The following is a 27093-nucleotide window of genomic DNA, read 5'->3' as shown; positions in this document are numbered from 1 at the left end:
GAAAGTTTTGGACAAAGCAGATGTGAGTGACAGGTACCTATTCCATATCCTCTCCAAGACCACTTTATTCAACCTGTATAACATTACCTGTCTTGACCCTGCCTCAGGTCATCTGCTGCTGAAATTTTCAGTCACATGTTTGTTAACCATAAACCTTGTATTGCCAAGGCACTCCAGGCTGGCCTCCCATCTTGAATGCTCTGTAAACTTCAACTCATCTAAAACACAAATGAATGTACCTGAACATACAGCAAGACTTTTCACCTATTCTGTCGCTATTGACATTCCCAGTGTGGCAAATTATCGCTTTTTGAATTCCTGTCCATATTTTCAAATCCCTCTGCCTTGTTTCTTTTTTTTTAATATCACTTTATACTGCAATTAGTTGGATACTTTATTTCTGTTCACACTAGACTGCCACTTCTTCACTATACCCTTCCCACTCTCTTGGTTTCTCGGTGTATGAAATATTTTATGAGGCAATCTCTCCTGTCCTCCATCTTACCAGAGATTTCCTTTCTGTTCTTTTAGATTGCCGCCTCTTCTCATGGCTTAAAACCGCTTACATTTCCATCGCAAATGCTGATGAAAGCTCATCTTCAAACATAAACTCTGTTTCGCTTTACAGATGCTGACTGACCTGCTGAGTATTTCCAGCAATCTTTTGTTCCCGTTTCAGATTTCTCACTGTTAAATCTTGGATCCTAATGAATCTGTATTCTTTTTGATAAGGACGGGCATTACTGAACATATTATTACAGACTGGCCTCATCAGTGCCTTTCCCAAAGCCAGCTGAACCTTCTCCAGTTTATAGTTGAGCGTTCGATCTACCATAGCAGGTGATTCAAGGTACAAGCAATGACCGGTTACAAAACTTTTTCCATTTGATATCCAAGAGATGTTCTTTCTTTAAGAATAAAGGGGAGACATCGGAATGAAACCAATCATGGTTAGACTTGTTTCACCTCTCATATCCAATGGCTTTCTCAAGTAGCATGTTTCTGATAGTTTACCAAAGTGGTTCTCAGTCACACAGTCATAGAGACGTACAGCACGGAAACAGACCCTTTGGTCCAACCCGTCCATGCTGACCAGATATCCCAACCCAATCTAGTCCCACCTGCCAGCACCCGGCCTATATCCCTCCAAACTCTTCCTATTCATATACCTATCCAAATGCCTCTTAAATATTGCAATTGTACCAGCCTCCACCACATCCTCTGGCAGCTCATTCCATACACGTACCACCCTCTGCGTGAAAAAGTTGTCCCATATGTCTCTTTTATATCTTTCCCCTCTCACCCTAAACCTATCAAGTTTCACAACATCTTTCTGATAGGAAGGAGACCAGAACTGCACGTAATATTCTAACAGTGGCCTAACCAATGTCCTGTACAGCCGCAACATGACTTCCCATTTCCTGCACTCAATACTCTGACCAATAAAGGAAAGCATACCAAACGCCTTCTTCACTATCCTATCTACTTGCGACTCCACTTTCAAAGAGCTAAGAACCTACACTCCAAGGTCGCTTTGTTCAGCAACACTCCTTTGGACCTTACCATTGGCTAGTTCTCCCCATATTCCATGAGATCTAACCTTGCTAATCAGTCTCCCATAGGGAACCTTGTCGAACGTTTTACTGAAGCCCATATAGATCACATCTACTGCTTTGCCCTCATCAACCCTCTTTGTCGTTAAAGACTAAAGTCACAGGTTGGACTCTCCACATGGGTCATACATAATTTGGAAATCAACCCTTTATTTTGGCAATTTGGTTTGCTTTGTTTGGATAAACCAGCTCTCCATGTTTTAGTGTTCATCTCCCTTTGGAAAATAGGTCAGGCCCAGTCTCCACAATTCCAACAGCCTTTTATATTATTGCATCCAAAATTCTAGTTCTAATTTTATAGAGAATTTTTGTTGAATCCTCCTGAAATTAATTGATATGTTATCACATGAGATTATTTTAAATGAGAATGCTTTTATGTTGGACATATACTTACCATTACTCCATAGCTATTTGGGAACAAATCTCCAGAAAACAGCCAGCCATTTTTTTCTCAACTATTATACCAACTTATTTATGTGTTCACAAGCAGTACAAACTAAACGACACATAAAATTTAAAAACATAGGAACACCCAATAGTCCAATTTCCCATATTGTTTTTTTCAACAATTGTCTTAGATTAGATTACTTACAGTGTGGAAACAGGCCCTTCGGCTCAACAAGTCCACACCGACCCGCCGAAGCGCAACCCACCCATACCCCTACATTTACCCCTTACCTAACACTACGGGCAATTTAGCATGGCCAATTCACCTGACCCGCACATCTTTGGACTGTGGGAGGAAACCGGAGCACCCGGAGGAAACCCACGCAGACACGGGGAGAACGTGCAAACTCCACACAGTCAGTCGCCTGAGTCGGGAATTGAACCCGGGTCTCAGGCGCTGTGAGGCAGCAGTGCTAACCACTGTACCACCGTGCCGCCCACCAAATGTCAAAGACCTTCCCAATATTCTACTCCTCAATAAAAGAATGACTATCCTTTTGATTTGTTTCATTTCTTGGACTGGCTGCTCATGCAAACAAAATACTAAAGTGGCCATCAGCGCTTACGCATGTGAGGCTTGGGGTATTTGGATTCACCTGCACCACACATCCAAGCTTCATGATCCAAATTTTTATTGTTACATCAATTTTCACTAAATGCTTTCACCATCTTTACATCATTAAATATACCGAGTCTGTTTATGGCTTCAATGTTTGACTGGGTGCCAGTGGCACTTGTTGGGCTAACATTGCATTTATCTTCCTTGTCTTTGCAACTGTTATCGCAAACAGAACATTAATCGTCAGGGTTTACTCACTTTGAAAGCAACTTTTATTTCTGATTTGCTTGAATTAATGAAACTCGTTGCCTTGTAACTTTTACTTTCCTACCCATTAATGAGCAAATCCCATGTGTTATTTACAAAAGTAATAGAACTGCAAAATATTGAAAAGAACATTTACATTTTAAACAAGATATTACAAGATTTTGCTGGTTGAAATGGATTTTTATATTGAACTAAATTAGTATTTTATGATGACTGCAATCATTTAAGTCTGCTTGGTTATTAAAATTATACTTGCATTATATTTAATATTCTGCTTATGTCTTTTTAAACTATATACTCAACCCTTAAGCTAAGCTGAGATTAATTTGGATTGTCTGATAATAGGAAAAAATCAAACTACCAAAGTCCTCAGGGATCAAGCAATAAATAATGCAATAAATCAAAGGATGGAGTCAAGGCAGTTTAGCAAAATAGCATTATGGGAAACGAAGGACAGAGAAAATCAACATAAAATACACCAACATTCAGGACCTGAGGTTATGAAGACAACAAAAGCACAAAACTAAAGATTCTGCATCCAACTGTGCATGGCAATCAAAGTTTTTTTTAAAAAAAAACGCCAGACTGAAGTTAATAAAGTGATCGGATTATCATGACAGGAATGCAGCTACAGGGTGACAAGGGCTGGGTCTGAAAATTGAAAGGTATCTGGCATTCAAGAAGAGGAAGAACCTCAGTAAAGGTGGAGGGTAGCACTATTAATCAAAGATGCCCTTTGTGCAATAACTAGATATGATCTTAGTTCAGAAGATCAAAGTGCAGAACTCATCTGACTGGAGGTATGGAATAATAGGGGAAAACTAGCCTTTAATCATAAGGTAACCACTTGTTCAAGATATTAACCTGATAAACTTTCTATGAACTACTTCCAACATGCTGATGTCCTTAAACAAGGAGACAAATATGGTAATAGTATGCCAGATGTGGCCTCACCAATACCCAAATGAAACATAACTTTATTCTTTCTGTATTTAATTCCTCTTGCAAGAAATTATAAGAAATTATAAGATTAAATTAGCTTTCTTTGTTTGCTGTACCTGCAAACGGATCTTTGGCATGGTTGTAGTTTGGATTTTCAGAAGGCTTTTGACAAAGACCCACATAATAGATTATAATGTAAAATTAAAGTGCATGGGAGTGGGATAGTGTATTGAGATGGATAGAAAACTGGTCAGCAGACAAGAAACAAAGTTGGAATAAATGGGCCTTTGTCCAAATGACAGACAGCAGTTAGTCAGATACTGCAAGGGTCGGTGCTCGGACCCCAGCTACTCAGAATATATGTTAATTATTTAGGTGAGGGAGCTAAATGTAATATCTCCAAATGTGTAGATGACAAAGCTGAGAGAGTGTGTGAGCTGTGATGAAGGTGCAGAGATGTTGCAGTGTGATTTGGACAGTCTATGTTGGTGGGCAGACAAATACAGTGTATATGCAATAAACTGTGGATAAATAGGTGGTCATCCACTTTGGTAGCGAAAACAGGAAGGCAAATTATCTGAAAGACTATACGTTGAGAGAGGAGAAAATCCTTGCACTCCAGTCACTGAAGCAAGTGGTAAAGGCGGCAAATGATATGTTGGCATTTCTAGCAAGAGGATTTGAATACAGGAGCAAGGACGCCTTGTTGAAATTATACTGGGCCTTACTGAGACCATTCCTGGAATATTGGGTGCTGTCCAGATCTCCTTATTTGAGGAAGGGAGCTCTTGCTATAGGGAGTGCAGCAAAGGTTTCTAGATTGATTCCTAGGATGGTAGGAGTTATGCATAAAGAGGAGTTGAATCGTTTTGGATTGTATTTGATTAGATTACTTTGATTAAATTACTTACAGTGTGAAAACAGGCCCTTCGGCCCAACAAGTCCACACCGACACTCCGAAGAGCAACTCACCCAGACCCATTCCCCTACATTTACCCCTTCACCTAACACTACAGGCATGGCCAATTCACCTGACGCGCACATCTTTGGACTGTGGGAGGAAACTGGAGCACCCGGAGGAAACCCACGCAGCCACGGGGAGAATGTGCAAACTCCACAAAGACGGTTGCCTGATGCAGGAATTGAACCCGGGTCTCTGGCGCTGTGAGGCAGCAGTGCTAACCACTGTGCCAACGTGCCGCCCTGTTTAAGCAGTTGAATGATCAGTCATGATCATAATGAATGGGGCAGCAGGCTCAAAGGGCTGAATAGCCTTCTCACCCACTCCTATTTTCTATGTTTCTTTGCTAGAGTTCAGAAGAATTAGGGGGATCTCACAGAAACCTCTAAAATTTTAATGGAACTAGACAGAGTAGAGGCTGGATGGATGTTCCTAATAGTGGGGGAATCCAGAACCAGGAGTCACGGTTTAATAATACAGGGTATGCCATTTAGGACTGACTGGAAGAGAAATTTCTTTACCTAGACAGTGGTGAGCCTGTGGAATTCTGCAAACAGTTGAGTGCAAAACACTATGATTTCAAGAAAGAACTGGATATAGGCTAAACGTTGAGGCTAAAGGGATTAAATTTATGGTGGAAATGCGGGCACAGTTTAAGGAGTTGAATGATCAGCCGTGATCATAATGAATAGGGCAGCAGGCTCAAAGAGCTGAATGGCCTTCTCACCCACTCCTATTTTCTATGTCTCTGTGTCACCCAGATCCCCCGAATCTCAGAGCTCTGTAATCTCTCACCATTTTGATAATATGTTTTCATTTTTATTGTTCCTGCCAGTGGACAATTTCACACTTTTCCCACTTTAAATTTCATCTACAAAGATCGTTGCACACTCATTTCGCCTGTCAATATCCCGCTGTGGCATCCTTATACCCTCATCACAACTTACCTTCCTATCAACCTTGGTACATCTGATAGATTTAGCTTTAGTCTCTTCATCCAAGTCATAAGAGTGCAAATGTTGGGGCCCAGGACAAATTCCTCTGACACTTGACTCATTATATCTTGTCAACTAGAAAATCACCCATTTAAACCGATTTCCTATTAGCCAGACAATCTACCTATGCCAATTTATTACCCCCACACCACAAGCTTGCATTTTTTTTGCAAAAACCATTGATACAGCACTTTATTGAATTCCTTTTGAAAATCTAAATACAGTACATCCATCATTTCCCTTTATCGACAGAAGATTACTTCCTCGAAAAACTGTAAAAGACTGGTTAAACATGATTTCTCTTTCACAAAACCATGTCTGATTACTTAGATTAGTTCAAAATGCCCTATGTCATCTTTAATTATATCTTCTAACATTTTCCCTATGTTGGATGCCAAGCTAACTGGCCTGTAGTTTCCTGCTTTCTGTCTCCTTTCCTTTTGCATCTAATGGGATTGTCCCTGAATCAAGAAAGTTTCAAAAAAAATCAAAAATGTATGCATCAACTATCTCACAAGCTACTTACGTTATGGCCTAAGAATGGAGTCCAACAGGACCCAGACACCTATCAGCTCACAGCTCCAATTTCCTCAGTACCTCTTCCCTGGCGATCAAACGTTTTTGGAATTCCTCCCATTTCCTGATTTATCGCTGCTTCCGAAATGTTACGCATATCCTCTAGAGTGAAGGCTGATGCAAAATATCTGCTCATGTCTCATCTCGACATTCTATTATAAATTCTCTGACTCACTTTTCATAGGTCTTTCTAAACTTCACTTTAACACTTTTTAAAAATATGTTTAGAGAAGTTTTGTTTTATATTTCTAGTGAGCAGTAATGTGATGGAGGGTGTTTCAGAGATCAGAGAAATTCATGATACCCAGCTTGTTGCATGGACAAGGCCACAATGGGATGAAGAAAGAGGACCTCTTCAGGGCCACTTTTTAAATTTTTAATTTTTAAATGCAATTTGCAACATTTGATTAAGAAAGAAACATGTAAACTAGGAAAGTACTTGCAAAAGTGAAAGAAGTTAGGAAGTCATGTTGAGATTGTATAGGACATTGGTGAGGCCTCTTCTGGAATACTGTGCCCAGTTCTGGTCACCCAGTTATAGGAAGGATATTATTAAACTGGAAAGGGTTCAGAACAGATTTACAGGGTATGGAAGGTTTGAATTATAAAGAAAGGCTGGTTATACTGGGGCTTTTTTCATTGGAGTGTAGGAGATTGAGAGGTGACCTTATAGAAGTTTATAAAATTATGTAGGGCACAGATAAGGTGAATGATAGGTGCCTTTTCTCTAGGATGGGGTATTTAAAGAGTAGGGGGTATATTTTTTAAGGTGAGAGGAGAGAGATCTGAAAAAAAGACATGAGGGCCAAACCTTTTACACAGAGGGTGGTTTACATGTGAGTCATAGAATCATTGAATCCCTACAGTATAGAAACAGGCTACTTGGTGCAAGAAGTCCAAGGTGTATCCTACCCAGACCCATTCACCGACTCTATTGCTTTACATTTCCCCGACTAATGTACCTAACCTACACATGGGTAATTTAGCATGGCCAATTCACCTAACCTGCACATCTTTGGATTGTGAGGTGATATAGGAGCACTTCTGATGAAGGGCTTATGCTCAAAACGTTGATTCCCCTACTCCTCAGATGCTGCCTGACTGGCTGTGCTTTTCCAGCACCACACTCTTCAATTCAGATAAAGGAGCACCCAGAGGAAACCAATGCAGACAGGGGCAGAATGTTAAATTCCACACAGACAGTCACCCGAGGCTGGAATCGAACCTTTGTCCCTGACGCAATGAGACAGCAGTGCTAACCACTGAACCCATGTGGAATGAACTTCCTCAGGAAGTGGTGGATGTGGACAGTTACAACATTTAAAAGACACTTAGATATGCTTGGAGGGATATGGGTCAGGAGCAGGCAGGTGAGACTAGTTTAGTTCGGGGTAACCTTTGCCATAGACTGGTTGGACCGAAGAGTCTGTTTCTGTGCTGTATGATTCGAAGACTCTTCCAAGATTGTGGGGCATTGGGTTCCCTTCATGGTGCACAAGCTGTTTGAGATTCTAAGGCCAGAAATTGTCGGAAAACCAAATGCAGGTGAAACAGTTTCTTTCCGAATTGTTGCATTTTGAATAGTTACTCTCAAGACAATGCTACCTCAGGATTTCTTTTCTCGCAGAAAATAACTGGTGGAAAATTGTATGTACTGTATTGGTGAATACTACAAATAAAAAACAGCCAATTGGAAAAGTTAAAAAATAAAATAAAAGAGTAAGTGCTTAACCAATAGACAATAAAGCTGCCAGGCAATCTGATGATTCACACAAAGAAGCTACCTCATTACTGTTCCATGTGTCTGTAAAACTTGAAAGGAGTCTGGGACTATTATAAACCTTTAGTACTATATGATCAATGCCAATTGTGAAGCATATTGTTGTGGTAAATCTTCATTGGTCATTAAGGCTGCCCATGACATGCTGGGTATTTTCAGACATATTTTCATTTCATATGCTTCCTCCAAATTCCCTTCTCCTGTCTGGTGTCAGCTTTGTTCCTTTCCAGGTCTGTCCTCACTCCTCCTGTCCCCAGTGGCTAATACTCCCCCATCTTTGCATAACGGTGGCCAACAGTATCACATCAGAAAGCTTTCGAGCACTGAAAAGAATCTGCAAGATTTGCCCTGTTTTAATACTAAAGGTAAAACAGGACCTTACCAGAAATTCTCAGATTAAAAGTCATTTGTGATTCATCGATGATTCATTGGCTAACACTTCATGGATTCCTCTATTTTTGTTCCCATATTTCTCACACTAAAGCAGGCATCAATTCCTATCTCCTGCTGATTCAGTTTCCTGCTCTAGTCTTACACTGGAAAATTCCATCCACTTTATTTTCAATATCCATCCTTGCCTCACCTTAAGATGGTCTGTCTCTGACTCTTTCCTTCTCCAAAGCTATTTCTTGGGTTTGGTCATAACCATTATGAATCCACTAACTCACACAGTGACTTTGGCTACTACTGCTGATAATTCTTATTTAACCGTAATAATTCTATTCAAGGTACGGAGATTCACAGTACCTTTGCCGGGCATGTTTCTGACCCCATTCCTCAACTGAGCATCTTATTCGAGTTAGCTCTCCTTCTCATACCCACACGCCGCTCCTTCTCACCTGTAAGTCCTTGTTATGGCTCTGTCGCTCTGCCATCATCACTCGGTCTTGAAGGTCCTCAATCGTGCTCTGCAATAGTTCATTCTCTTCAATCATTGCACTGATGCGTTGCTCCAGTTCACGTTTTCGCTCTGTAAGTGCCTTTATCTGAGATATGGAGGTAAAAGTAGCTGTCAGAAAGATGCACAGTACATACAGTGACAGTAGTGAGGCAGGGAATGGTTGAGGACAAAGAAGGCATGGGCCATGAAGGTGCAGTAAACAAAGACAGTAAAGCAGTAGGGCTGAAAAGGTAGGAATAGAAAAACAAATCAATAGGTAAGAGGTTAAGTCAGGGTGAAAACAAGCCAAACAAAGAATGAAAAGTCATGGGGTTGAAAAAAAATGTTTGACAGAGACATCCGCTGGGAAATCTAAACCTCCACTGGCTGTAACTGAAGCTCCCAAATCTCAATGTTACAGTCAGTTGTAATTGTAGTTCTCAAATGCTAACTGATCACAGTCAAAAGAAGCTTCAGTTGTACATGCAGTGGATGAGTTGGTTACTGTGTTTGTGTGTCCAGAGGGGCAGCCAGTCCCTGAATTCAGTGATGGGGGTCAAGGATTCGATTCGAGTAATGAAGAATGATTGACAGGGGGTTGAAGAATCAGGCAGAAAGTATTGGTACTTACTTCTAGAATCTGCTGCTCCACATCACCACACACAGACAAAGGAAAAGGAAAAAAAAAATATTAACAGTAATGAGCAGAAGCTTTTAGAATTAGGAACCATTTAAAAGGCATCTGGATGGGTATGTGAATAGGTAGGGTTTATAGGAATATGGGCCAAATACTGGCAAATGGGACTAGATTAATGCAGGATATCTGGTCAGCATGTATGAGTTGGACTGAAGGGTCTGTTTCCATGCAGAACAGCTTTATGATTCCATGATGCTATGATTTATGTTTTAGATGTTGGAAGAAACATCATTATGCTTTTTGCCCCTAACAGAAGTGTTTTGCTTTTCTAGCTTTTATTCTGATGCGTGATGTTATGGTGCTGCAGAGCCAGGGACTGCTCTCACTCAGGGAAGGTCCAACACATTCTAAGCCACTTTATCAGAGAGGTTATTCTAATGAAACTCTGAAACCCACACTCTCAGCCCATACACCAGAAATCTGACAATTGAGGATGTTGCCATAAAACTCCAACCAGACAGAGAATACTGCACTCCCACATACATCCACAAACCACAGGCACTTCTCTCAAACATACTCATGCTGGATGTTGCAGGGAGCATGTGCTGCCCACTCACTCAGAGTGGGCCTCAGAATAGTCAGTCATACTCCACACACCAAAAGGGAGTTCAAGTATCCTCCTGGTGTCGTATGCCACACAGAGTTAAACAACACACTATCATATTGCTCCAGTCTAGATCAAAAACAACATTTTGCCCTATCAGGTGAGTATGCAGTACAAACCTACCTGGTCTGTAAAGTTTCATTACTCACTGATTCAGACATTTAGGTTGGTGAATAGCCTTTTATTTCAAGAAATCAAACTATTGGCATCACTGGCAATGTCAACATTTATTGGCCACCTCCAACAGCCCTTGAGAAAGTAATGCAGAGTCACCCTCCTGAATCCTACAATTCTTTTGTGTTAAAGGCAATGATCAGAGTCCAACAGCTCAGTCAGGGAAGGAGCTGATCACACATCCACAGCGAAGAAAACAGCAATATATTTCTATATAAGATATGCAGCTTGGAGGGGAACGTGGAGGTGGCTCCCACATTCCTGCTGTTTGTTGTTGCTCGAGGTAGGAGACAATATGGTTTTGAAAACTGCTATTCAGACACCTTGATGGGTTGCTGCAGAGCACCTTGTGGGTGCTGCTCATGGCTGCCAAGTGGAGCGATTGTTTCAAATGACTCACGGAATACAATCAATTGGGCTACACTGGTCTACATAGTGCATTGGAGTTGCCAGTAAGCTTGTGCCATGTAGATGGTAGACTGGCACAGGGTAGTCAGGTGAGTTGCTGTGAAATTCTCAGCCTCTGACCCATTCTTGCTGCCAGTCTTTTATATGGCTGATCTAGTCAAGTTCTAGTCAATGGTAAATTCCAGGATGTTGATTGTGACAGACCTGGCAATGGCAAGCCAATGAATGGCAAGAAGTCCCAGTTTTCTCTCTCTCTCTGGCAGTGAGCATTTCTAATGATGCTGCAAAGCGCCATCAATAAGATCCTGCCTGTATTGAGTTTGCTGATCTCACACTGTACAGAGGTGGTCCAACTGATCTGAATTCCCTGTATCAGATACGGTTAAAAACTTCACCACACCTGATCACTACCCAGGTATTCGTATTAGAAGTACATATACATGAACTTTGGATGAGAACAACGGGCCTGGCTGTGATTTTTCAACATGTGATATTGAATAATTTGATTCTGTGCAAAGAATGGTCCTTCTAAACCAGTGAGCCTAAATACATAATGAGTTAAAGTGGTTAATGGGGCACCTTCAATGAAGTATCTCCACATTGAGTGGAATCACTCAGGTTCATACCCAGTCCACCCATCACATACAGATTGCCTTGCACAATTACACCACTTCCTGCGTGGAAAGAAATCTTACTAACATAGATTCCCTACAGTGTGGAAACAGATCATTCAGCCCATTGAGTCCACATTGAAGAGCATCCCATCCAGACCCATCCCCTACCTTATCTCTTAACTGTGTATTTCCCATGGCTAATCCACTTAATCTGCACATCTTTGGGTAATGGGAGGATACCAGAGCAAACCCATGCAGACACAGGGAGAGAATGTGCAAACTCACAGAGACACTTGCCCCAGGATGGAATTGAACCTGGGTCCCTGGCGCAGTGAGGCAGCAGTGCTAACCACTGAGCCATCATGCCGCCCCTACATGTCAGAGGCACACTTACACTGTCAGATACTGTGATGGGTGCAGAATGCCAACATCCCTCAAACAGAATAATAATTGTATAAATTATGAAAATGGAGAGATAAACATAATCTGAAGATGACAGGTTGGAGAACTGCATTTATACACGAATAAAACAAAATCTGAAACTACCTAGATACTAATATTGCAAGAGTAAATGATTATTACGTTGCTGTTGACTGATCAGAAATAAGTCCGCTCTCTTTACCTAATCTATCAATAATGTTGAAATGCTAATACATGCACACTTCTTGGACTTTTATCAGATACACCAAATGCTTATTTCCGGAAGGTATTTCATGCAGCACCAAATCATCAGTCTTTTGAAGAAAATAAAGGTTCATGATGTAGAAGCTAACGCGTTAGGGTGGATAGAAAATTGCTTGGCTAACAGGAAACACAGGGTACATAAATGGGTCTTTGTCTGATTGGTAGGATGTGATCACGGAGTCCCAGAGGAGTCTGTATTAGGACCTCAGTTTTGTACAATTTACAACAAAGACTGGGATAAGAAGAGAAAACTGTAGCTAAATTTGCAGGCCAACAAAGCTTGTCGAAAAGTACACTCAGTAGAAGACTTAAGGAGTTTGCAGATGGATATAGATAGGCTGTTTAAGTGGACAAAAATCTGGAATGTGGAGTAGTATGTGGGAAAATGAAATGTTGGTCACTGAACAGAAGGATAAAATAGCAGAGCATTTCTTAAATAGGGAATGTCTGTGAAAATTCAAGGTGTAAAGGGACTTATTGCTGTGGTTATAAAAAGTGTTTATGTAGTTACAGAATGCAAGCAGGAGGCTAATGGGACGCTACCCTTTGACAGGAGAGTAACTGAATATAAAATAAAGAATGTTATGCTTCAGTTATATAGGGTGAGACCACATGATGAAAACCTTTTACAGTTTTGGTCTCTTTCTTTCAGAAAGGCTATAAATAGAGGAGGTTTATTGCATGGATAACTAGAGCTGAAAATGTGTTGCTGGTTAAAGCACAGCAGGTCAGGCAGCATCCAAGGAACAGGAAATTCGACGTTTCGGGCCAGAGCCCTTCATCAGGAATCTACTGCATGGATAACTAGAATGAATGGCCTGTATTATGAGGGTGATTAAGACAGCCTGGGCTTATTTCACTGGAGTTTAGAAGAGTGGCGGGTAACTTATTGGTAATTGTAAAATCCTGAATAGCCTTGACAAGGCGTATGTGGAAAGCATGTTGCCTCCTATCAGTGGGTACAGAACTAGGGAGCAGAGATTTAATACTGGGCTGGCCCTTTAGGATAAAGATGAGAAAAATAGCTTTTTTGAGGGTTGTGTGACTTTGAACCTCTTGTGCCTCAGAAGGTAATGGAAATTAAGTCACTGATTTTGTTTAAGATGAAGGTGGGAAGGTTCTGGTTAGGCAGGGGAATCAAAGGTTATGAGAGCAGATGGGAACTTGAAACAGATCAGCCATGATCTTATTGAATGGTATAGTAGACTTGTGGGGCTAAACAGTTTACTTTTGATTCTATTTTATAATGTTCGGATGCTCTCAAGGCCAGGCGTCCAGAGCAAATGACTCCAAACTCAACAAGGACATTTTAAACTCCAAGATCATAGAACGATTGATTTTTTTTGAAACAGAAACCCTTTGATTTTCATGGGAAGCTTGTGCGACTCCAGGAGCATTAGAGAGGTGAGCTTGCCCTGCTCCTTGAATTCCTGATGATCCTTTCCAAGTAAGGTGACCAATAAAAAAAGGCTCTGTGTTTCATTACTTTAATTTATGCCTATACACTTTGGGACATTATGAGAATTGTATTCTGTCAACTTTTCTTTGCACTCAGCTAAAATTAAAGCAGCATAACTGAACTTCAATATTTGTTGCAACCCAGGAAATCCTTATCAAGGAGCTTGGTCACATGGCTTCAGCCATAATATCATCATTGTCGGTCTAGCGAGGCAGGGCCATGAATACACATGTATACCTCAACAAGGAACAGGAATCAGCACACTCCAAGCAGATCTCACCTCAGCTTGTAAACTCTCCAGTCGTGCTACGTGTTGGTTTGTTGAGGTGCTCTTCTCCTGGAACTCATCACGGAGATTGTGAACTTGCATTGAGAGCTGCTGCTCTATCTCCGCTGCCTAGGCAAAAATAGAAAGGGAGATATGGGACAAAATTGCAGATTACAGACTGGCACAGTACCCGTTTGCACGAGGAGAGTTTCACAAGCACAGAGTTAACATTTGGCTTCAGTTAGAAGATTCTGTGAACTCTGCTTATTTAAGATTAGAGGAAGCACCACTGCTTGAAGACAGCTTTTGGTTTTCACCTTGGCAAGGTTTACAGAAGTCTTGGCTGAAACTGGATTGTAAAATAGTTGCTCCTGAAAGAAGATAGTGCAGAATTGTTTAGAAATTGATTACTTCAGAGTAAACAGTTTAGAAAAAGTTACAAACTAGAAGTGTTTGATTAAAACCTTGAAAGGGGTTTGAAACTGAGAAAGTCTAATCGCACTTAGGCAGAAAAGACTCAATGAGGGTAACATTGTTGATGTGGTATACATGAACTTCCAGATGATGTTTGATACAGTACCACACAACAGACCTGTGAGGAAGTTTCGAGTCAAAACGTATGGTGCTGGAAAAGCACAGCTGGTCAGGCAGCATCCGAGAAGCAGGTGAGTAGACGTTTCAAGCACAAGCTCTTTATCAAGAATGATGCTTGAAACATCAATTCTCCTGATCCTCGGATGTTGCCTGACCGGCTGTGCTTTTCCAGCGCCACACTTTTTGACTCTGATCTCCAGCATCTGTAGTCCTCACTATCTCCTGCGAGGAAGGTTATGGATCGTGGACTAAGAGGGCTAGTAGCAACTTGGATACAAAATCAGCAGAGTTATAGGAAATAGGGAATAGTGGATAATGGATATTTTTCAGGCTGGGAAGAAGGCTTGTAGTGGAGTTCCCAGAGATTGGTATTGAGACCCATCCTTTTTCCAATATATATTAATGATTTGGATTTTGGCATGCAGGGGACAATTCCGAAGTTTTCAGACGACACAAAACGTGAAAGAATTGTAAACTGAGGGAAGGCAATGTAGAACTTCAAAAGGATTCTGACAAGTTGGTGGAACATGTGGATAGGTGGCAAATGGGTTTCAATGCATATAAGTGTGGGGTGATGCATTTTGGTCATAAGAAAGACAACATAAGATAGAGGGCATAATTCAAAAGTGTCCTGGCTATATATGTGCACAAATTATTGAAGGTGGCATTTCAAGTTGAGAGAGTATCTTCAGTTTTATTAACATGTACATAGATTACAAGAAAAAGGAGGTGATATTGAACTTGTATAAAACATTTGTTCGACCTCAGCTGAACTACTGCATGCAGTTCTGGGCAGCACATTATAGGAAGGACATGAACACATTGGGAGAAGACATGATGAGGAAATTCAGGTATGAGGTTATGTGAAGAAGTTGGGATGGTTCGGTTTGGAGGGAAGGAGGTTAAAAGGATATCTTCAACACGCTTTCAAAATCACGAAGAGGCTGGATATACTGGTGAGGGGAAAGCTATGCATAAATGAATAAAGACAAGATGGGATAGATTTTAAGTGATGTGCAAAGGATGCAAGAATGATGTGAAAAACAACTTTTCCATACAGCAGCTAGTTAGGGAATAGAATGCACTACCTGGGAATGTGGTGGGGGCAGGGTCAATTGAAGTATTCAATAGGCTGTTGGACAGAAATAATGTGTTAAAAGTATCGGGTAAAAAGCAGGAGATTGGCAGTGGGTAATGATGCTCATTTGAAGAGTCAGTGCAGATACAATGGGCCAAATGGCCTCTTTCTGTTTTGGAATTGCAGATACAATTGACTCAAGCCCTATGTGTGATAGAGAAGAGGCTTCTCTCTGGTATTTGAGTACTATAATGGAGTGCTTTTGGGATTATTGGGATATTAGTTTACCATGCCTTTCAACACCTTTAAATTTGTATGATATTTAAATAGTTTGGTTATTCTATTTTATGTTTTCTTACATAATCAACTTCTATTTTATTGTTAAAGCCAAATCTGCAGCATTTGTGTGTTTGTATTTCAGTGAAAAACCACCTCAAAAAGCCAAAACAAAAATAAACAAAGCAGGATCTGTCAAACTGGAATCTGACTTGGTCGATAATAAAATCAGTTGGGATCATGACAAAAAGTACATCGTGTGACCTAACAATTCCAACCATCGATGGCCAACAACTTCAGTCCCAAAACCTTTGGCCATAGTATCTAACCGCCACTCCCACCATCATCAAGACAGGATTATTATGGAACCCTTCCTAATCATTTACATGATCAACCACAGCAACATATAAGCGGCTGGACACCATCAAGCAGTTAGCAGTTTACTTGATGTCACTTCTGCTACTGTAACATTCATACTCCAACAAACACCTGCATTAAGCAGCTGGTGGTAAGTATTTCAGGATGACTGGAAACACCATGAAAGCGAATCTGATGTACAGCCATCAGAAAACTCAGAGGGGGCACTGTAGCCACTAAAAGGCATTGCCTAGATCAGACATCAGATATTTAAGGCTCCCTTTCTGCTTTAATTTTGCTGCAGACAGACTGGCACTATATTTAATATTCCAGTCCTCCTGATAATGGCGTGGGAGTAGACCAGTAAACAAGATTGAAGTGAAACTAACAACATACTGTGAAAAAAACTCTCTCTCTCTGAAAGATTGCTATCTTAAACAAAGTGATGCTGCTCACCAGTGATCCAGGAAGGAAGGAGTCAGATTGATGGCAGCTACAAGTCACTATCGTCAGAAACCTCACTGGACCAGCTATGACAGCACTGTGGCTATATTTCCTGCAGGCTGGTGATTGCAAAAACAATGATTTCAAAAGGAAATTGAATAACTGCATGAAAGAAATAAACATGTCATGGACTGATCTGGGAGTGATACTGACTGGATTGTTCTACTGGCATTCGCCATTCACTCAATAGAACAAACAGCCTCCTTGAGTACCACATTATTATTTATGACCCCTAAGTGCTGAGAGCTTGTAAAATCTATTTTGATCTTTACTTGTTTCTATTCTGGGTTTTTTTAAAAACTTTCTTCCAGTGATTGGTCCATTTATCCCTGGAAAGGTGAATGGAAGCACTGAATTTTTAGCAGTTCTTTTGTTTAACACGGATATTTTATGTGTTCAAGGTAAAGAGAGAGATAAAGAGACTGGTACAGTTCCATAACATTATCTGGGCTCTCGACAGTCATGGTCTGTCAATTCTAATCAGGCCAAGTCAACGTTCCATTTTAAAGATAACATTTAGAATTAATGGAAGCAGTGATGAAGGGTATTCCAAGAAGTGTGTGTAATTAAGAGAGAGAAACTCATCGATGATCAGGTACTGGGGGAATTTCCAGTGAACATGCTGCAGGAATAGATCATTTCTATGCAATCTCTCCTCTTGCAACCACATGGAACTGAGCGATTACATTGGGAAACAAGGTTTTCTCTCCCAAAAATCCCCACCATTATTCCACTCAGCAGGGTGGCAAATTCCAACAGGAAAATTCACCCAAGAGGCTTGGGTCAACTGGATCAACATGGAGGCAAAGGAGATGCAATATTAAGCAGATGACGAAAGTGTAACAAACTGAAAACATGAACAGTTGATTCCACAAGGTACTCATCCAAAGGGAAAGGCAGTGCCTTAGTGGTAATGCTACTGGACTAGAAACTCAGAGGCTCAGGAAGATGCTCGGTGGTCCTGAGTTCAAGTCTCACCCAGGCAGCTAGAGAAATTTAACTTCAGTAAATTTGGAATTGAAAAGAAAGCTAGTCTTAGTGTTGATGATGATGAAAACGTTGCCGATTGTAGTAATATCACTGAGAAAAGTAAATCTGACAACTAGACACACAGCAATAGAATAGACTTTCAAATGCCCTTTGAAATGGCCTGACAAATTGCATCAAACCACTACAAAATCTAAAAGATTAGATACTGGACGGAACACCTGGTATTGACAATATCAAGTCCAGCCTTGCTGATCCTGCAAAGTTCTTCTCATTAACATCTGGAGGCCAGTGCTGTCCCACAAAGTGGTCAAGCAACAACCTGGCGTTGTCATACTCACTGAACATAGCATACATCCTAGATACCACAATCCCTGTCCCACCGGCAAGACAGACTCAGCAGCTGAGGCATACAGTTGAGGTGTTCCTCTGGGGCCCACAGCATCAGTGAAACATGGAGCAGAAACTCTCCAGTCTTTTTCTTAATTTCCAAGTCCAAAATGCATAGCTGCTAGACTGGATCTGTGACAAGTGGTGAGGGAGCTAACAAGAGAGAATAATCAACCTGATGGTGCCCTCATGAATCTACCTATCCCAGATGCATCTGTCCATAACAGTATTATGAGAAGTGTTCACCGCACAGTCCTTGAGGAGATGCTGAAGTCCCTCTATCATGTCGTGTGGCTCTATCCCATGCTACATTGCTCAAACTTCAAACAGATTTTGCAACTCAAATCTACTACGACACTGGTCCCTCAAAATCCACAAGCCATTAAGGGCATCTAGCGAGCTAAATCAGGTCTTGTTGAAAATAAAAAGGCAAGACTGTATTTAAAAAGAAGTTACCTTTGATACTTTCATGTCCTAAAAAACTTCCAAATGCAAGAGATTACTTTGATGTTCAAATACTGTTGTTACGTTAACAAATTCAGCAACAGGACAAGATGGGTCTTGTGTTAGCATCAGATCTAAAAATGACACCTCCGCCAATCCAGCTCTGCAGGGAAGTGCCAACTCAGGCACTGTGTTTGAACACAAGAATGAGAATTGAACCCATGATCTCCTGACTCAGAAGAGAGAATGCAATTAGCTGAATCAAGGTGACATTTGAAATTTAGCCCTTAACCTGACACAAATTAGGTAATATGTTTATGAGCTGAAAACTACGAAAACAAAGGTTCCCAGACATGTTGACATTTCAAGGTTAAAATCTCTTTAAATACGGCCTAGAAAAAAAAAGCAAAGCTGAATGGCAACATTTCTTTTTCTTCCTATCCTGATGCTAAACACAGGGAAAATGAATAAAGATTAATATACTTGCACAACCTCAATGCATTCTGTCCCTTCATTTAAATCACACCGTACTAACAGCTCAATGAATCGCATTATACAATGTAAATCCATAATAATTCTGTCTCAACATCCTTTGAATTTATTAATAGTGCCGGGTTCCCATGGCTACTAAAAGTGGTAAATCTTTATTTGAACTCTCATTTTGCTACTTAAAAATTGGAGTTTTCTTATTTTCAAGCAATAACCAACATACATGTTATAATGGACTACCAAGGCCTGTGTAAGAAGGGCTTATGCCCAAAACACCGATTCTCCTGCTCCTTGGATGCTGCCTGACCTGCTGCGCTTTTCCAGCAACACATATTTCAGCTCTGATCTCCAGTATCTGCAGTCCTCACTTTCTCCCTGTGTATATATTAAGACTATTATGCATGTGGCATGTTCTGACACTACAACTCAGTGTCTGGTGAGCACAAAACCCATTCTTTCTCCCACGTCCTCCCCCTCACAACAGCGAGGGGACCCAAATGGACAACCTGCAACATTATCCTGGGTAATCACATCAGCACAGTTATAGTTTATACCCTGTACGTTCACAGAAAATCTCATGCTGGATTTCAGAGTTCTGACATTACATGCAATATTATGTAACAGCTAACTTGCAGATCACTGACTCATTGAATACACCTGCAAATGCAGACAAATCGAAAACAGGGAATGAACAGAGCCTATTGTAAGACAAAAAAAAATCAATAGATATGTACAAAATGTTGAACGTCAGTCCAGCGAATTGTGGTTATTTAGAATCAAAGAGATGCACAGTGCAGAAACAGGCCCTTCAGTCCAACTAGTCCATGCTGATTAGATGTCCTAACCTAATCCAGACCCATTTGCTAGCACTTGGCCCATGTCCCTCCAAACCCATCCTATTTTTATACCCATCCAGATTTAAATGTTGCAATTGTACCATTCTCCACCACTTTCTCTGGCAGCTTCTTCCATACATGCACCATCCTCTGCATGAAAAAGTTGCCTCTTAGGTCCCTTTTATATCTTTCCTCTCGCACCCTAAACCTATGCCCTCTAGTTCTGGACTCCCCCACCCCAGGGAAAAGACTTTGTCCTTTATCCTATCCATGCCCCTCATGATTTTTATAAACCACTGTAGGTCACCCCTCAGCCTCTGACACTCCAGGGAAAAACAGCCCTAGCCTATTCAGCCTCTCCCTATAGTTCCAACCCTCCAACTCTGGCAACATTGTTATAAATCTTTTCTGAACCCTTTTAAGTTGCACAACATCCTTCCAATAGGAGGAAGACCTTTGACTAAATCTGCATTACCTCCATGCATGGATAACTAAGAATTTCCAGACAGACATAGTTTAGCTGACAGACCCACCTCATTGTCAGTATAGTGATCTGAGCAATGACAAAGATTATGATGTTTCTCCTCGTAGCACAATAGCTTTGTCTGATGAGGTTTCTCGTAGCCTCATGAACTGTTCTATACTCTTCCTTTATTTTTATCTTTTGCTGAGGTATATCGATATATGAACTATTACTGTCTGACACCTTCCCCGGATGGCTAGGCCTCACATGGGAACATGGAATATCAGAAACTACCTTGACCTAGTCTTCCCTAGCCCAGAGATACTGAGGTGGGTTATTAGCATCTGTGCTTTTGTCCCTGCTGACATAAGTATCACAGCAAGCTGGATGAATCCTGTGAACCACAGAGCTGTGTGCTTTGCAATATTCTTCGTACCATTCATATCTAGCTATTAGGTTGCAGTGTTTCAAGATGCAGCTTATCATGCTGCACGATTAATGAGATGTTTTGTGACTTGACAGCTGAGGATCACCATCTTATAAAGAATAACACAGCATGTGGTGGAGGCTGGTACAATTGCAACATTTAAGAGGCATTTAGATGGGTATATGAATAGGAAGGGTTTGGAGGGATATGGGCCGGGTGCTGGCAGGTGGAACTAGATTAGATTGGCATATCTGGTCGGGATGGACAGGTTGGACCGAAGGGTCTGTTTCCATGCTGTACATCTCTATGACTCTATAACAAAAGGAGCACAACTCTGCTATAGAGGGGAAATTCACTTTCTTTGAGGGACACAGGCATCGTTGTCTGGACCAGTATTTATTGACCATCTCTAGTTATCCAAAAGGTGGGATGGTGAGCTGCCTTCCTGAACTATTGCAGTCACCTGCTGTGGGTTGACCCACAATGCCTTTAGGCAGGGATTTCCAGGATTTTGACCCAGACACAGTGAAGGAACAGTGATATATTTCCAAGTGAGGATGATGAACGGCTTGGAGTGGACTTTGAAGGTTCCCATTTGTCTGCTGTCCTTGCCCTCCTAGATGGAAGTTGTCATGGGTTTGGAAGGTGCTGTCTGAGGATCTTTGGTGAACCTTTGCAGTGCACCTTGTGGATAATACTCACTGCTGCTGCTGAGCGTCAGCAGAAGGAGCAGATGCTTGTGCATGTGGGGTCTGTCAAGCGGGCTGCTTTGTCCTGGATGGTGTCAAGTTTCTACAGTGTTGTTGGAGCTACACCCATTCAGGCAAGTGCAGAGTGTTCCACTGCACTCTTGACTTGTGCCTTGTAGATGATGGACAGACTTTTGGGGGGAAGGAGATGAGTTACTACCACAGTATTCCTAGCTTCTGACATGTGTTTGGAACCACTGTGTTTATGTGGAGAGTCTAATTGTGCTTCTGGTCAATGGTACCCCCCCAGGATCCCAGGATGTTGATAGTGGGTATTCAGTAGTGACAACACCATTGAAGGTTCAGTGGTTAGACTGTCTCTTATTAGTAGCCTGGCACTTGCATGGCGTGAATGTTAATTGGCACTTGTCAGCCCAATCCTGGATATTGTCCAGATCTTGTTGCATTTGAACATGGAACTGCTTCAGTATCTGATAAGTTGTGAATGGTGTTGAGCATTGTACAATCGTTAGCAAAAGGTCACTTCTAACCTTATAATGGAGGGAGGTTCATTGATGAAGTAGCTGAAGATGGTTGGGTCTAGGACACTACCCCAAGGAACTCCTGGAGCTGAGATGACTGACCTCCAACAACCACAAACACCTTCCTACATGCCAGGCATGACTCTAACTAGTGGAGAGTTTGTCCCGATTCCCGATGATTCCGGTTTTGCTGGGGCTCCTTGATGCCACACTCAGTTATATGCAGCCTTGATGTCAAGGGCTGTCACTCTTACCTTACCTCTGAAGTTCAATTCTTTTGTCCATGTCTAAACCAAGGTTGTAATGAGGTCAGGAGCTGAGTGGCCCTGATGGATCCCAATTTGGTTGTCATTGAGCAGGTTATTGTCAATCAGGTGTTGCTTGATAACACGGTTGATGACACCTTTCATTATTTTACTGATGATTGAGAGGAGACCAATGGGGCAGTAATTGGCTGGACTGGATTTGTCCTGCTTTTTATGTACTGGATTTACTTGGACAATTTTCCACAAGGTTAGGTAGATGCCAGTGTTGTAACTGTATGGGAACGGCATGTTCTGAAGCACAAGTCTCTGAGATTATTGCCGGAATGTTGTCAGGGCCCATAGCTTTTGTAGTATCCAGTGCCTCTAGCCATTTCTTGACATCATATGGAGTGAAATGATTGGCTGAAGACTGGCATCTGTAATGCTGGGATCACTGGAGGAAGCCAAAATGGATCATCCAGTCAGCACCATAGCTGAAGACTGCTGCAAATGCTTCAGCCTTAGATTTTGGAATAATGTGCTGGACTCTTCCACTATTGAGGATGGGGATAATATTTGTACAGCCTCCTCCTCCAGTGATTTGTTTACCATTATTCACAACTGTACATGGCAGGACTGAAAGCTTAGAGTTGATTTGTTGGTTGTGGGATAGCTTAGCTCTGTCTATCACTTGCTGCTTACAGTCATTCTGCTATCACGGGGTAGTTCCATTCTCATGCAACCCTGTGTTATAAAATAATTGCATCAGAGCAACATCATTTAAACTAATGGGGCCAAAATCACGTTATAACCAATACACACTTTAAAAGTTTGCGCTATAGAAACAGTGTCCCCAGTTAGTCAATTGTGTTGGAATGAAATCACATTAACGAAATGCGCGTAATATCGAAATGAATTGTATGCTGTTTGGCACGCAGGTAGTCCTCTTTATAGCTTCACCAGGTTGGCACCTCATTTTTTAGATATGCTTAGTGTTGCTCCTGGCATGCCTTCATGCACTCTCCATTGAAGCAGAGTTGATCCCCTGGTTTGATGGTAATGGTTGAGTGGGGGATATGCCAGGCCATGAAGTTGCATGTTGCACTGGAGTACAAATTTTGCTGCTGTTGATGGTCCACAGTGCCTCACGGATGCCCAGTCCTGAGTTGCTAGATCGGTTTGAAGTCTGTCCCATTGAGCACAGTGATAGTGCCACACAATACAATGGAGGGTATTTGCAATGCGAAGGCGAAATGACTTCTCCACAAGGATTACATGCTGGTCACTCCTACCTATGCTATCATGGACAAATGCATCGGCAGTCAGGAGATGGTAAGGATGAGGTTAAGTATGTTTTGCATTCTTGTTCATTACCTGCTGCAAACCCAGTCTGACAGCAATGTCCTTTAGGACCCATCTAGCCTGATCAGTAGTACTGCTGCCGAGCTACTGTTAGGACCTGAAGTCTATGTTGATGATTCCCAGGGCAAGTCCCTCCTGAATGTATCCCACTGTGCTGCCATTTCTGCTGGGTCTGCCCTGCTGGTGAGACAGGACTTATCCAGGGATGGCGATGGTGATGGTGACTGGGACATTGACTGTTAGGTACGATTCCGTGAGTGAGAGTATGACTATGTCAGGCTGTTGCTTGATTAGTCTGAGAGACAGCTCTCCCAGTTTTGGCACGAGCCCCCAGACGTTAGTAAATAGGATTTTGCAGGGTCATCAGTGTTTTTTCTGGTGCCTAGGTCAATGCCCTTCAGGGAAGGAAACTGTTGTTCTTACTTGGTCTAGCCTAGATGTGGCTTCAAACCCAAAACAATGAGATTAACTCTTAACTGCCCTCAGGACAATTAGTGATGGGCAATGAATGCTGGCCCAGCCAGTGATACCTTAATCCAATGAATGAATTAAAAACAAAGGTGATCCATCTGGTTTCATTTCTTAGAGGCTTTGTACCAATTGAGTGGTTTGTTAGGCCATTTCAGAGGATATTTGAGAGTCAACACATTGCTGTGGGTCTGGAGTCACATGTTGGCTAGACAGGATAAAGATGTTTGATTTTCTTTCTCGAAGGAAATTAGTGAACCAGATGGGTCTTTTTGACAACTGACAATAACTTCATGGTCAGGTTCTTAATTCCAGATTTTATTTCATTATTGAAGTTACATTCCATTGTCTGTAAGGAATCGAATCTGGGACCCCAGAATACTAGCTGCGTTTCTGGATTAACAGTCTGGTGAAGTACAACTGGCCTTCACTTAGTGCAGTGTCTAAGCTAGTTTTGCTACTTGCAGTAAATCAAGAATAAGGGGCAATAGTCTCTAAAATACAGCAAGGTAGTTCAGGAAGCACTTTTTCAAAACATTTGCAGAAATCTGAAAGCTGTTGCCTCATAAAACTGCAGATCTTGGGTCAATTGAAGCTTTCAAAATTGAGGGTTTATTTTGTTAGGTCAAGGATGTGAAGTTTAAGTACGTGGAGTTAGGTGGTCATCAGCCACAATGTTACTGAATGGAAGAGTCCGCTCAAAAGGCTGAATATCCTACTTGTGTTTGCAATAACAATATTCATGAAATTATAAGGATGAGTAAAATCCACCCATGCTTTCCAAAGTGAATGATAATCAACTGCAATAATTCCAGTGGTGGGGGAGTAGGAGCTGGTCTCAACAAGCCGCCTTGACATGACTTTGGGACTGTCCTCCTCCCAGCATGCCAGTTGGCAAAAGGCTCACAACCCTCATTGATCATTCCCACTGAGGACATGCAACCATCTCCTAAATTCACATTATTCATTTGAACACACCGAAGATGATCTGTAGCTCCCCAGCCCACTCAGCACTAGCACTGTAACCTACATATGGAATGTTCAGCCAAAGCGATGGGGTGTGCTAATTATAGCTTGAATATATATTAAAATTAGCAGCCAGTACAACAAAGCAATCAGCTTTCTTACTGCAATTTTCACAGCTGCCCTCCTCAGTCTTGCATATTCCCAAAATGTTAGCAAGCTACTGTCGGTGAAAGAAACTAATTGTTTGCAGAATCGCTAAGCACCATGTCATTTCAGGAAGACCACGCCAGTTGAGCCTACTTTAGGATGTACTAAACAGTTTGTGCAACAACAACACACAATTCCAGGCTTTTGCTCTCCTTGGGCCTCCAGCTCTGCACTGGACACTTTGATGGGTTTCCCAATTCATTCTTCCACTGACCACATCACAAACAAAAGGTGCAGAGGTCTTTGTAACAGAGCAGCTCAATCACAGACTGAATTCCTAAATTTCAGGAGTGAAGTGCCTCTTTGATGAAACAAAGCTGTGAGATCTGCTGTCAAATATAGGTGAGGTAACAAGAAAAGAATTTGCATTTCTATCCCACAATCAAGCAGGCGATTTACAGGATGACAACAGGGTTTTAAATGTAAAAAATGTGTGAATAATTGACAAACCTATTGAAAAGATATCAAGTAATATTTTCCTATTAAAAGGGCATCCAGCACTTTAAAACCACTGCAAACATGTAGTACGAATTGACTTTAAATTAAACAAACATCTCGAGAATTACTTAGTTGGGCAAAATAAAGCAACTGACGTGAAATACTTTCAAAACAGTAAAGACAGCAAGAAAAAATTAATTTGTTGGCTGATGGCTACAATAAAGCAACAAAACAACATACAAGTGGAAAAAATGAAAACAAGGGTGTGGTTATGATCACTGACTACCTGTAAACTTGAAGTAACGTGCAAATTTCAACAAAGCTAATCAAACATAGGATCAATCAATCAGGGAAATGGGGTTGATGCGGTGAACTGTTTATACATCTCTGAAAAAACTTTATGAATACTTCATGCCATATTGGACAGCTGTAAAGACTACCCATTTTTTGGAATACAACCTAGGAGAAATAGAAGTTTGGACACCGCTGTGTCCCAAGTGTACATTTTTCACAAGTTGAACATCAAAAGTGTAGTGTTCACTTATTATTCATTAGGCCATGTAACTTTAGGAGAAGCAGAATTTTGTATTCATGCCAAACAAGTACTTTTGTAAGTGAGGTTTGTTTGGATATCATGCAAAACAATATTTTTCATTGTATTTTGGTGCATGTGGCAATAATAAATCAAATCAAAATTGAAGTGGGCATCACGCTGGGTTGAACAGCTAAGCCCAAGATTCGGACTTTTAAGTTGCAGTTTGTCACAGATCGGCAATGAGACGGTTGAACTGAAAACCGGCAACCTTTCCCTCACTGAGAGGGAAGAAAACATTGCAGGACCCTAAAAGAAATTTTAACTCAGACCTAGTCCAACATACCAATGACTGAACATGAAGAACTGTGAGCAATTCATTTTATTCCATATTTCTGCTTTTATCATTCACACAAATGTGTGTCTTTAGGTTTAAAAGGGATACAGAGTCATACAGAACAGAAACAGATCTTTAGGTCCAACTAGTCCGCACCAACCATGTTCCTAAGCTAAACTACTTCCATCTGCCTGCGCTTGGCTCATATTCCTCCAAACATTTCTTACTCACATACCTAACCAAAGGTCTTTTGAATTGGAACCGAACCCGCATCTGTCATTTCCTCTCAAAGTTCATTCCACACACAAACCACTGTGTAAAAAAAACTTGCCCCTCATATTCTTTTTAAAATCTTTCTCCTCTCACCTTAGCTCCTAAGTCTTGAAATTCCCCACCCTAGGGAAAAGACAACTGCCCTTCACCTTATCTACACTCATCATGATTTTATAAACCTCTGGTCACGCCTCGACCTCCTACACTCCAACGAAAAACATCCCAGCCTATCCCTATAATTCAAACCTTCCATTCCCAGCA

At 41.3% G+C, this 27093-nt stretch overlaps 1 protein-coding gene across 1 annotated transcript in view; it reads right to left on the bottom strand.

Annotated features, from left to right (window-relative positions):
- The window catches only part of bicdl1 (BICD family like cargo adaptor 1), an 80261-nt gene that overhangs the window by 20197 nt on the left and 32971 nt on the right, over positions 1 to 27093 (bottom strand). Inside the window, exons 3-4 of the mRNA XM_060843754.1 lie at positions 13941 to 14057; positions 8980 to 9126 (exon numbers count right to left, since the gene is read on the bottom strand). Coding sequence (XP_060699737.1) covers positions 8980 to 9126; positions 13941 to 14057 — 264 coding nt within the window. The remainder of the gene's footprint in view (positions 1 to 8979; positions 9127 to 13940; positions 14058 to 27093) is intronic.

Source organism: Hemiscyllium ocellatum, chromosome 24 (genome assembly GCF_020745735.1).
Source record: "Hemiscyllium ocellatum isolate sHemOce1 chromosome 24, sHemOce1.pat.X.cur, whole genome shotgun sequence".
Taxonomy (NCBI): domain Eukaryota; kingdom Metazoa; phylum Chordata; class Chondrichthyes; order Orectolobiformes; family Hemiscylliidae; genus Hemiscyllium; species Hemiscyllium ocellatum.
The sequence above is the reverse complement of the archived record's forward strand: the minus strand, read 5'-3'. Positions and strand labels throughout refer to the sequence as shown.